We start from the raw sequence: 13,336 nt of genomic DNA, 5'->3' as shown, positions 1-13,336 counted from the left end.
CAACAATGTCAAATGTCAATATCAATGTCAAACACAAAGGAAAATGATACTGGCTCTGAACTTGAAGAGGAAAATAATTCTGGCTCTGAATTCGCAGTGGACGTGGACATAAAAACAGCACACCATTTTCCAGGATACCTAGAGTTTATGAATGCCACCGAGGAGTTCCTCGAGGGTAAAGAGATCACTCTACCACAAATAATGCAAGCAATTGAGAAATTGCATTCAATGGCAGAGAAAAATTCAGTTTCAAATGCAGTTATAAGGAGGGCTATAACTCTGGAAAGAGATGTTCAGAGTAATTACAAAAACCTCCTTGAAGTCACAAGGGATGTCAGTAATGGTGTTACAAACTACAAAAAATAGAGTACAGAGTAAGTCAATCACAAACATTATGAAAGAAAATAGAGCACAGAACAAGTATATAAAAAACTAAGAAACAAAGTCAAGAAGTTGCAAGATGAAAATGCAGACCTGGGTGCTGCTCTTAAGGAGGTTAAATACCCTATGGAAGATATCAAGGCTATGCACGACGATATTAAGGAACTGTTGAATGACAATGCTGCCTTGCGCTCTGCTCTTCAGGAAGTGATAAACCGTAAAGAAAACACAGCATTTTGCAAGGATGTTAGGGTTCTGCAGGATGATATCAGGGCATTATTGGAAGATAGTGCTGCCTTGCGCTCTCAAGGAGGCTATAAACCATATGGAAGCCACCTCATGTACTGATCTTAAGGACGCTAAAGACCCCAGGGAAGAAAATAGAGCATTAGGCAATGATATCAACATTCTACAGGATGACATCAAGGCGCTATTGAAGGATGATGCTGACTTCCGCACCACCCTTGAGGAAGAGAAAGAAGCAAAGGAGAATATCAAGGAGCAAATTAAAAACTTCATTGACGAGATGGATCAGATGGCACGAATGAATGATGTGGTCCTCACAGGGCTCCAAATCACACCCAAGTCAAGAGATGTCCTTCAATAAAGCAACAGATTGCTAACTTCCTACACTCGAAGGAGGTGGATGTCGATGTTAACAGTATTGACACTTGCGTCCCACTCCATGGCAGGAACAACACCACACCTGTCATCATTAAGTTCACCAACGGGGAATTCAAAACTGCACTGCTGAAACAGGGAAAGAAGCTAAGAGGCACAAATGTCTACATGAATGAGCATCTCACAAAACGCAGTTCCGACATCGCCAAGAAAGCACGAGACCTGAGGAAGCAAGGAAAGATTCAAAACACTCGGCGCACTAACGGGAAAATCTACATCAAACTAAAAGGAGGTCCAGGAGTCGCAAGAGTGCTTGTTGTCCAAGACATCAGTGATCTGGATACATATTAAAGATCATATTACTATGACAATAAGGATGATGGAGGACACACTCTACAAGACAGACCAATACAACGAGAAGGACTACATTCCATAGCAATAACCTCGACTTAGTTAATAAAAGGAACTCTTGAATACAAACCCAGCATCACTAGCAGTACAACACCAAAGAGGATGTGGATATCAACAGAAGAGAAAGGACAGGATAAATAGAAAGGGAAAATGAAAGAAGGAGGAAAAAATGGGAACCCCCACCCCCACCCCCCCTTTTTTAAGCATTTGTGTACCTGTATACTGTATATGTAAATATGTGCGTACTTGTGTAGGTGCAGATGTAGGTGTATATATATAAATGTATACGCGTGTTTGTATGTACACACATGTATTAGCAATTGATGTGCTACGAAGAGGGGGTAGGATTAAATAAGCTCTGCTTCTTCCTACTCCTTTTCGGACATATGCGTGTTCGAAATAAATTAAACCAAACCAAACCAAAAACACCCTGGACTGGTCGCCAGCCAATCGCAGGGCACATATAGACAAACAACCATTCACACTCACATTCATACCTATGGACAATTTAGAGTTGCCAGTTAACCAAACATGCACGTTTTTGGAATGTAGGGGGAAACTGGAGTACCCGAACAAAATCCACGTACGCGCGGGGAGAACATGCAAACTCCACAGAGATGCCCAACGGAGACTCGAACCCGATTATAATAAGTTACATATGGTAATACCAGAGAGCAATAGAGTGCATAGAGTGATTTTTGATCGAGGACAAATTTTGCTTTTTTCAATATTGAGGTATTTCTCTCTACTTTATGTTGTATATTTTAAAAATAAATAAACAAATAAAATTAATAAAAATATGTCCCACTTCCTGTTTGTTTTCAAACATGCGTTCTTGAGACTTTTTTGTGCGTCCTTTGTCTCCACCAAATTTTGTAAAGATCCGTGAAACGCATGGCATATCATTTTTTGTAAATTTACAAGGGGCGCTCGCCAGTCAATTTGGGGTGGTCTCATTTGGGAGCTGCACCATGTTATTCAGGCTTATATTGTCACTTGCTGTATATTTTTTTGAGCACATGTGACCATTGAGCAGAATGCATAAAATAAAATGCTTAAACTGAACTAACTGGTAGGACCTCAGAGGCACTTGACTTAAGGTTCACCTCTGTCTTTTATTCAACCAGGTGAAAATCCTCATTGAGAGCTTTTTAAATCTCTTGTGCAATGTGAAGTGTATTTCGATTAGCCCAATATGGTACATTAAACCACTCAGTTTAGTTTCCAGAGAAAAATTTAAGTATCAAAAGTTTGAATTACTAATTATTATATATAAAAATAAATTATAAAAAATAAATATAAAATTAAACAAAACACATAGTAATTTAAATTATCGTAAAGAACAAATATAACAAAAACCAAAAGAGAAAAGGAGGGATTGAAATGATTATGCACACAATGCTTGTGTTGGATCTGACGATGGGATGTGGAGATGCTCTCATTGGATCAGTGTAATCTCGGTCAAATCAGTGTCAGTGCGCTGTCTGCCTGCTATTTAATCCTGCTTGGCTCGGCATTTAATATGTTCCACTGCAAAAGTATTATCTGCATGTTGGAGATGACGACAGTCCACAAAGCCTGCTGCATGCTTTTGCCATCAAACGTCAAAATGTTGATCCGCATCTTTGCTGATGACGTGCATTACTTTGTCAGTCCATGTGATGATGTCACTGTTGCTGCGTTTGTGACTGCTGGAAGGTTGAGGACACGCCCACAAACAGAGTATATAGCTAGTGCTGTATATATTTAGGTTGTGAAGTGATAGCAAAGCTAAAACATTTTTGGCAGTCTCAAGCAGCGCGTCACAGTTTTTCAAAAATATATTAATAACGAAATCATGCTGTTTTGTGGTTGAATATGTCCTATTATTATTTTATTGTTATAAAATATATATATTGAAGCAAAATGTATGTATTTTCTGTCTAAATTAAGCATTTTCAAGCATAAAAATGGCAAAATAAAGTAAACTCCAAATATAAGGCATTGAGAAGATTTATTCAAAGACGCTCTGAATGATATAGTAGTATTAGTAGTATTCTACACTGGTTACTAGATGTCAGTAATGTTACTGTAATGCCAGACTTGATTGTTGGAACAACAGGCTTTTGTTGCAGCCTATCCCAGCTGAATTCGGGCGAGAGGCGGAGTACACCCTAGACTGGTTGTCAGCCAGAGCACATCTAGACAAACAACCATTCATGCTCATGTTCAGACCTATGGACAATTTTAGAGTCGCCAATTAACGTAACCTGCATGTTTGTGGAATAGAATGTTTTTGGGAGGAAACCCGAGTACCCGGAAAAAACCCACGCACGCACGGGGAGGCTTGGAACTTCTGATGGCACTCTTTGCTGAAAGTTCAGTGTATCTTTGATCGACTACTCTGGCTCAGGTTGCATTGTAATCACAGAGCCACTGACCTCCGCCTCACACATTCATACCATGCTGCTGCGAGAAGCTATATGCAGGCTAGCTCACTGAAACATGGCTAATGCCTTTCCTGATGTTGACGATCTGGTGTTTGCAACAACTTCGGATTTCATGTCAAGTATGACCCTGATGGCAAGCGCGTCGTGGACAAAGACCATGATTTCAGTTTTGTCTGAGTTTAGCTGGAGAACGTTGTTTTGCATCCACAGCATGATGTGTTTGATGCAGTGACAAAGTAAACCTGCAGGACCATGTTCACCTACCGTCAGTGAAACATAGAGCTGAGTGCATAGTTGTGGTACGAAACATTGCAGTATTAGCTGGCCTAAAGGCAGCATGTACAAATTGAACAATAGGGTCTCAGTATTGACCCCCGGGAATCCCATTTGGTCTGAGACACAGTTACCAATTCCATCAACGTACTTTCTGTCCTCCACATAAGACTTGAACCAGTTTTGAGCAGTACCAGAGATTTGCACCCAGTTGTCTAACCTCTGTAATAAGATCACATGGTCAACTGTGTCAAAGGCAGCTCTCAGGTGCAGCAGAACTAAAACTAAGACTTTGCCTGCGTCTGTGTTCAGACAGATATCATTTGTCACATTGATCAGAGCTGTCTCAGTGATGTGGTGGGGCCTAAAGCCTGATTGCAAAGTATCAAACACATTGTTAGAGAGGAGAAAGTCAGTAAGCTGTTGGTATACAACCTTTTCTAAGACTTTTCCCAAGAATGGCAGCTTTAGTATGAGCTGATAGTTGTTCAGTACTGTGGTATCAAGACTGCACTTCTTCAGAAGAGGCTTAATGACAGCAGTTTTTAAGGCCTTTGGAAGTGTTCCAGTCTGAAGTGACATGTTAACTAGATGAGTGAATTGTGGTAACAAACTGCTCAGCACAGACTTTAGAAATCTAGTGGGTAACTCACTAGATTCACGTTGATGGACCCAGACTGCAGATGATCTCTTCGACTGTTTTGTAAATGAAAAGGTGTGAAATGTGTCAGCTGGAGGTGTCTAGCTGGCTGCAGAATAGTTATATGTGTTGTGGAAATATACCTTGAACTTTGTCGTGAAATAATGTTGCAAACTTATTGCACTTAGATCTACAAATGAGTTGTAAGGGCAGTGAAACTGGAGGGTTTGTTCATTTGTTAACTCTAGCAAATAGAACACAAGAGTTGTTACTACAGTTGGTGACGATTTCAGAAAAATAACTTTCCCTTGTTCTACGCAAGATTTGGTTGAAAGCATGTAGCTTTTCTTTTTTAAACCTCATAATGAACCTGGAGCTTTGACTTGCGGCATTTCCTTTCGGCTCTCCGGCACTCCCTTTTCTGTGCCGTGACAGACTCTATTCTCCATGGCGCCTTTTGCATACTTTTAACCATTCTAACCTGGACAAGAGCAATGGTATCCAAAACATTTCCAACACTTGATGTATAAGAGCTCAACAGATCAACGTTAGAACATGGGGAGTTTTCAAAATTAATTGTTTCCATAAACTGTGTCCCTGTGCTGTCATTAATGAGTCTTCCCTGAACAACTGCAGACCCAACTTCTGGTTTGGGTGTAACAAACAGGTCAAAGAAACCACCAACGTGATCAGATAAAGCAACATCCACGATATTCACATTTGAAATAGCAACACCCCTAGTAATGATCAAATCAAGAGTGTGACCTCTGCTCTGGGTAGGCTCAGCCACATGCTGAGTTGGACAAAACATTTGTAGTGAGTTCTTTAGCATGCTTGTCATTCGCTACATCCACATGCACCTTTAAGTCCCCTGTAAGGACCAAACAGTCTAAATGAGTGCACACAACTGAAAGTAATTCAGTAAAATCATCAATAAAACAAATCTGCGGTGGCTTATAAATGGTAATATAAAGTATTGAATCCTGTTTTAACACCATTTTGAATGACACATACTCAAAAGAAAAAAAGAGCCCAAATGACGATTATTGGGTGAGTATATCGTCCCTGAATATGGCACCCCCCCCCCAAGAGTTGGCAAGCATTTATGAACTAAAAATTTTTTTCCCCGCCATGAGCCTGAAAATGGGGGTGCGGTGAATACACAGGTGCGGTTTATACACGGTGCTTTACGGTAAATGAGAAAGTGGAAAGGGAAATGGAACTCACTTTGACCAGATGGTCATGTATTATACACTGCTCACAAAAATTAAAGGAGCACTTTAAAGAAACACATTAGATACATCAGATCTCAATATGAAGTTGGATATCTATACAAATAACGACAGGGCAGTGTCCTAGGAACAAAAGGATGCCAAGTCTTTTAATGGAAATAAAAGTTTTCAGCGTACAGAGGGCTCAATTGTGTAGACACCATAAAATCAGAGTGAAATGAAGATGTGGCAGGTTAGTCCATTTTTTCCAAAACTTAATTTCTGCAACTCAAAATGCTTTTCAGTGTCTTATGTGGCCCCCACGAGGTTGTAAGCATGCTTGACAACGTCGCAGCATGCACCTAATGAGACTACGGATGGTGTCTTGTGGCATTTCCTCCCAGATCTGTGTGAGGGCATCCATGAGCTGTTGTACAGTCTGAGGAGCAACCTGGCAGCACCTAATGGACCTAAACATAATGTCCCAGAGATGTTCTCTTGGGTTTAAGTCAGGGGATCGTGAAGGCCATTCAATTGTTTCAATTCCTTCATCCTCCAGGTACTGCCTGCATACTCTTGCCACGTGAGGCCGGGCATTGCCGTGCATTAGGAGGAAACAAGGACCTACTGCACCAGCGTAGGGTCTGACAATGGGTTCAAGGATTTCATCTCGATACCTTATGGCAGTCAGAGCACCATTTCCTAGGCAATAGAGGTCTGTGCGTCCCTCCATGGATATGCCTCCTCAGACCATCACTGACCCACCACCAACCCTGTCATGTTGAACGATGTTGCAGGCAGCATAACGTTCTCCTTGTCTTCTCCAGACTCTTTCACGTCTATTACAGGTGCTCAGGGTGAACCTGCTCTCGTCTGTGAAAAGTACAGGGCACCAGTGGCGGACTTGCCAATTCTGGTGTTCTTGAGCAAATGCCAGTCGAGCTCCACGGTGCTGGGCAGTGAGCACAGGGCCCACTACTGGACGTCGGGCCCCCAGGCCACCTTCATGAAGTCTGTTCCTGATTGTTTGAGTAGAGACATTCACACCAGTGGCCTCTGGAGGTCGTTCTGTAGGGCACGAGCAGTGCTCAGCCTGTTCTGCCTTGCACAAACGAGCAGGTATCGGTCCTGCTGAGGGGTTGAGGACATTCTACGGCCCTGTCCAGCTCTCCGAGAATAACCACCAGTCTCCTGAAATCTCCTCCACGTTCTGGAGATTGTGCTGGGAGACACATTAAACCTTCTTGCTGCAGCACGTGTGGATGTGCCGTCCTGGAGAAGTTGGACAACCTGTGCAACTTCTGTAGGGTTAAGGAATCGCCTCATACTGCCAGTAGAGATAATTAGTTACGCAAGCCAAAATCAGCACGAGTGGAAAACCAGCCAAAAAAGATCAAGAGGGAGAAACTTGAAATGACCTCCACATGTAAAACCAGTCCTGTTTTGAGGGTTGTCTAATTGTTGCCACTGAAGTGCACCTGTTGTTAATTCCATGAACACCAATACAGCTGAAATTGATTAACGAGGCCCTCAGCTGCTTAACCAACCACAAAATTATCATACAGGTTTAATTCAATTCATGCCAGGCCCAATAAAAAAAAGTGTTCCTTTAATTTTTGTGAGCAGTATATATCATAAAAATATATTGCACAACACAGAACCAATGTTGAAATAGAGGTAAAGAGCAAACTGCTCAGAACGGCATTAATAACGCTGATTAGCTCATCAACAAAGTGTAACATGCATGAATTTCACACCAGCAGCTGAGTGTTAACGTTTTAAAGTGCATGCAGATGTAGATACAGATGTGGCTATAACCACAGTTAATGTCAACTTTTTTTGTTTTAGTAGACCACGCACCTGGCGACTATTGGAGCCTTTACTGTAGATCACAACTTGTTTATATATTTTGGAGGTAAACAGCAGCGTCGTTTTGTGGTTGTCCTGTCACTCAGTACCATCATCCACTCTTCCCTTTTCTCCCCTCATCCTCTCTCGTGGTTTCCAGTGGATGAAACGGAATATGCATTCTCATTATCAAGCCCGACTCCTCCCCCTCTTCAACTGCAGCCGTTCCTCCGCCCTCCCTGTCGCCCTCCCCACTTTGTGTGAAGAGCTCGGCAGTGCGCGTTAATCCCGGATTGCGCTGCCCTGGCGTCTGCATCCCGTTGTTTCTGGGTGAGCATGGCATGGCTCCAGGACCCCTGCGCTCATGCAGGAGAGAACTGAGGGGAAAGGGCTGTCATAACCACCACTTGACTGAAAGACTCCCTCACAGAATTTAAGAGCAGGGGAAAAAAGAGGAAGCATGCCGGCCGGTGTATCGCAGCTGTGGGCGCCGCTGTGAAAGAGGCACTCTTGGGTAATCGTTCGTCCGTCCTGAGCGCGGCCACTTTGCCACCGCTCTCTCTTTCCTCAACCAATCACACGTGAGGGGGATTAAACTTTTTTTTTTTCTTTTCCTCCCTGATCCTCCTATTGGCACGAGTGTAACTCTTGAGTGTGAGTGTGTGACATGGAGTCTCCCACCAAAGAGATAGAGGAGTTTGAAAGCACGGCCCTGAAGTACCTCCAGCCGGAACAAATTGAAAAGATTTGGCTCAGACTTCGAGGACTGTGAGTATGGACCGTTTATTTACTCTTGTCAACAAGTGCGTGTGCGTGTGTGTGTGTGGGGGGGGGGAGGGGGGGTGATGTTTATTGTCAATGATGCTAGATGGAGCTCACACATTACCTGTGTTATTTGCAGAATTGATTGAGAAAAGTCTAGGGAGTTATGCATAACAACTTCCAGAACACTTAATGGAGCCATGGAGTTTTTGAATAGCAATGAAACCATTAGAATTATTATTTTTTTTTTACTTTTTCGAAAAAAAGATGTGTTGACACAAGGGTGTCACGAGATCTCGTGTGATTAAGACAAGATTTCTCATTCAGAAAAAACTGTCTCGCTATAATAAATAAATCAATGAATCACACCATAAATGAAAATGAACGCGACCATTTTTATTGCCATGTGCATGCGTGTCTGTTTTCCTCGTCTCTCGCAGCAAGAGGAATCACTCTGTTCATTGGTTCAGCACCTAGACGGTTCATCGAACAATGGCAAACAGAGTGAGACCTTTTGTCAGTCATAAAATCGCTTGTCTCTGTGGGGGAGGGGGTCAGTAGCACACACACAGCAAAAGAGTGGAGCCGAATTTAAGGGAAAGTGGTCGTAACATAAAAGACATAATAAACTTTACCACCTTAAACATATTCACCGAACAGCACAAAATTGTGTGCGTTCACAGAAAGTCATCGCATAGGAAATGCTGCTCTTTAATACAGTTGAAAAGCGAACAGAAAATACATGTCAAAAATGGCAATTCCGCTATTTTACAGAATGAAAGTTGACATATTAAAGGAAATATTGCATTATTATGATATTATAATTATTTATTATTATTTGTCATCATACATTCTTTTTATCATTTTTGTATATCTTGATACATTTTTCAGTGTCAGTCTTCATTCAGATTTTCCCCTTCACCGCCAGTGACAGTTCTGTATTTTTTTTTTCCAGTGTCGTTGTTTTTCAAGGTCAGCTTCTCACATTCCATTTTCTATTTTGGACTTTCAACTTAATGGCGGTGAACAACAGAGGCCACTCTACTCCCTGTTCACACGCTCTTAATACCTCCCCCTCAGAGCCCCCTTCTATACACACCAAAAGAGTGCCATTAAGTTGAAAGCCAAAAAAGGAAAATTGAATATATGTTAACATTGAAAACTGAACAAATAAAAGCACTGTCACCTTAAAAAAAAAAAGACATCTGAAGACTAACACTGAAAAACACATTATGTCCAAATAAAATGTTATATATTGTTTTATGTCTCTTTTTTATTTTTCATTGAAATATTTGTAGTGACAGTTTCAGTGCGAGTACATTTTTCTGTACAATCCCAAAACTTAATGGCAGTGTTTTCTGTCTGCATACTATGTTGCCAGATAGTGGTGCAAAAACTTTCCGTGTTAATGCCGTTAAACTTTGCTGTTGTTTTCCCTTTTCGCTAGCGTCTTCTTCGATGTTTTAATTAATAATGCAGCCTCAGTGACGGTGCTAATCGAAATTGATGGTGCAGCCTTGGCGGAGGTCTGCCATTCTTCCCCTTGTTGTTGTTGTGGTGCGACTGCGACTGTGACGCAGGAAATTTTGTTGTGGTGCGACTGTGATGCAGGAAATTTTGTCCGCCATCATTGTCGTCTCCTCTCATATCGTTCTCGCCGTTTCTCTTTTTAATAATGCATTAAAAAGGAGGACCTGAGTGCGATGACATTTTTACTACATACAGTATTTTAAAGCACCCGTGTCTTTTAAAAGAACCTCCTCGCATGTGCCAACCAATCAACACCTCCCTGACCTCTCCTCACTCCCAGAACGAAGCTCCACGGTAGTTCGGCCTGAGATGAAGTGGCAATTATCTTTTATGCACTTAAGCTCTCGTCATTCCTACCCAGCAAGGACGAGAGTGTATTTGCTACAGCAGTGTTTTTTACAATAAAATACGACAGTTATCATTTAGTTTTCTTTGTTTACACTTTTCATTATTTCCCCGTCATTGGTCATTGTTTCATTATGCATTCCCTGCCACATTGAATTTCCTTGGTCGAAGTTTGCGTCGCTTCCATTTTGTCACCGTCTTGCCATCATAACCATCTGTCCTGTCAGCGCATTTGATGGCCAGCCGGCCCGATGACGATCACGCGGGGTCCTCTGGGGCTCTTCCAGGCTCTCTTAAAGGATCCTGTTGCGTGTCAGAGATCACATCCGTCTTTAATCTGAAGTAAGGGAGTGCTGGCTGACTGTCACAACCACAGATGTTGACAGTAGACGGTGAAGCGAGGGTTGACCCTGTGCACGTAGGGAAAGTATAGCTTGCTTTTGTTTTGGCATATGACATTTACTGTAAGCGCTGCCATCATATCATCCGAGAGTTGTATGGCAGCTGCATGATTGGTGCACGTGTCACGGCCTCGGATTCTCCCACAGGGCACACCAATCACTCATAGATAGACAGCTAATGCGGTTGCTTAGGACAGTTCTTGTCCTTGCTATGCAGTCAATTATGTAGCGTAAAGAGCGGTGACATCCACTGATCAAGGCATGCAACCGCATGTTCACATGCTTATTGCCTCTTCCCCTTTGACAAATTGACCCTTTATGTTTTGCATGGATGCATGAATTCCAATGTATTTCCAAAAAAATGACATGGCCAACACAGACCAACCTCACTGCCGTCCCCACTGATTAATGGAAATCAATGAATTATTCAATCACTTTATCAAGAGTTCATCACAGAAGGCTCCCTTAAGGCATGACTGACTTTGGCTGAAGGTGGAAGACCATCTGGTTTGTCAGGCCCTGACCAACATTAAATGTCTCATGCAATACTATTTTTCAACAATATTAAAAGAAAACATTCCATGTTGTGTGTTTGTCTCCGACAGTGTGTGTGTCTCCAAGAAGCCCTATTGTGTACTTTTGACATATACAGTCGTCCCTCGCTACATTATGGTTTGAATATCACTCCCTCGCTCTTTTTTGCAGGTTTTTAAAAATAAACTAATAAATGATGGCTGTTTCGTGGTTGACTATGGCCTATTATTAGTAAAAAAAAAAAAAAATGTAGAATGACAAGTCATATGTAGCATTCTGGTCACTGGATGGATGGATAGTGATCTCAGTATCTTGCTATATGGTATGAGCGGTGCCCATCACTTATGTCCCTGCGGTGATCCTGTAACCTGTGCAGTGTTGCGCAATGTGGTCTAACAAAGAATAATAGGAGTGTAAAGGGGACTATAGGGGTGTTATTTCATGTCTACAGGGCTCTGATAATGGTAAAAACCATATTTAGAAAGTCATAAGCAGGTTTTCTCTGCTCTAACTACGAAAATATTCCATTTATTGATATTGAATCCTACTTTGTGAAAATTCACCAATTAACCGGATAAACAAAGACGTCCATATACAATGCAACTCTGCAGTTATCCAGCGTAAATAGATGTCATATATGACATATAACAACGTAATTTTAAGGTCACAAAGGTTAGCGACAAAATTTTAAGACCAGTTAAAAGAGAGAATTTACATTTTGTACTGTTGGATCTTTGCATTTCACTTTAATGCTTGTTTGCAATAAATTGTTTACTCAAAAATTATTTTGTCTTCTTTTTGCATTTTTGCTCTACTTAGAACCTCCTTACAATTCAACAGTGCAAAATGTAAATTCTTGCAATTTTTCAACTGGTCTTAAAATTTTGATCAGGAGTATACACTGTAACGCTGTACTTGTCCAACGTAATAAATGCCATATATCACATAAAAAAGTAACATGAAGTAGAGGAACAGGAGGACACAAACACACAACACTAGCATAGCTATGTGAGCTACATTGCTAACATTACACTCACATTTTAACAGCAAAATCATACTAGATTACCATATTTGCTGTAGAAAAGATCAAACTTGCAGCTCTCCCGTCTGTAGCTGACTGACAGATACTTGGCAACGCTCCCTTTTAAGATATGTAGCAAAGCCTGCTTTCGTAGTAGTGGGCCTATACACAAGCCGCAGACTTATCTCGCTAGGGGCGGGTTAGATTTTCATGAGGAAGGAGATTTTTCTTTCATGAGTGCCTCTTTGCTCAAACGTGGTGAAGTCAGTTGAGGGAGTTAAAAGGTTTTTGTCACATTTGGTGCTCATAAACATTAGAGCATTAAAAATTCACTATTAATAATAATTATAATAATTTATTGGATTTATATAGTGCCTTATACACCAACATTTACATTTATATATCATTATTTATGATGTACTTTTAAGTGTAATATATTTACATTTATACATCAAACATTTTTTTACATTTATATGCAAGTGTGGACGGAAATGGAGGTAATGTGGGTGAAGCGTCTTGCCCAAGGACACAACAGCAATGACTGCTGCAGCAGTGCTGCTCTCCCTAATGCGCCACAGCCACCATTTTGCATTATAGGGGGACTTACCGTAAAATAATAACACATTGATGTCTCAGCATGATGTGTGTAAGTCAGTCATTCACTGGATTTTAACCCATGCCCTCATTATGCCGAGCTATCCAATTATACAACACTGTCTTGTTGACACTCAAGTCAGCTCAATGGGGGCAGGAGGGGTGAAGGGTGGAATGAAGGGAAGGAGAGGGAGTAAGTAGGAAAGGGAAGGTCATTACTGCCGCTTCCTGTTTATCTACGTATTTAGTCACGCTTTTTTAATTAAATTTTTTATTTTTAACCAACCGCAGTTTTTATCAGTATTATTGAAGCTCTGTCACAACTCAAACAAGTC

General features: G+C 41.3%; 1 protein-coding gene across 11 annotated transcripts in view; it reads left to right on the top strand.

The window, feature by feature from the left end:
• The window catches only part of pde1cb (phosphodiesterase 1C, calmodulin-dependent b), a 147,309-nt gene that overhangs the window by 41,807 nt on the left and 92,166 nt on the right, over positions 1 to 13,336 (top strand). The window contains exons 1-2 of one of the 11 annotated variants that reach the window (XM_054769317.1): positions 7,648 to 8,144; positions 8,245 to 8,582. The exons of 9 other annotated variants lie outside the window; for them this stretch is intronic. In XM_054769317.1, coding sequence (XP_054625292.1) covers positions 8,482 to 8,582 — 101 coding nt within the window. In that variant the 5' untranslated portion in view covers positions 7,648 to 8,144; positions 8,245 to 8,481. Of the gene's footprint in view, positions 1 to 7,647; positions 8,583 to 13,336 lie in introns of those variants that run through there. One more of the 11 variants, XM_054769318.1, reaches the window with a different exon arrangement.

The sequence above is a fragment of the Dunckerocampus dactyliophorus genome, chromosome 2, assembly GCF_027744805.1.
Source record: "Dunckerocampus dactyliophorus isolate RoL2022-P2 chromosome 2, RoL_Ddac_1.1, whole genome shotgun sequence".
Taxonomy (NCBI): Eukaryota; Metazoa; Chordata; class Actinopteri; order Syngnathiformes; family Syngnathidae; genus Dunckerocampus; species Dunckerocampus dactyliophorus.
The sequence above is the reverse complement of the archived record's forward strand: the minus strand, read 5'-3'. Positions and strand labels throughout refer to the sequence as shown.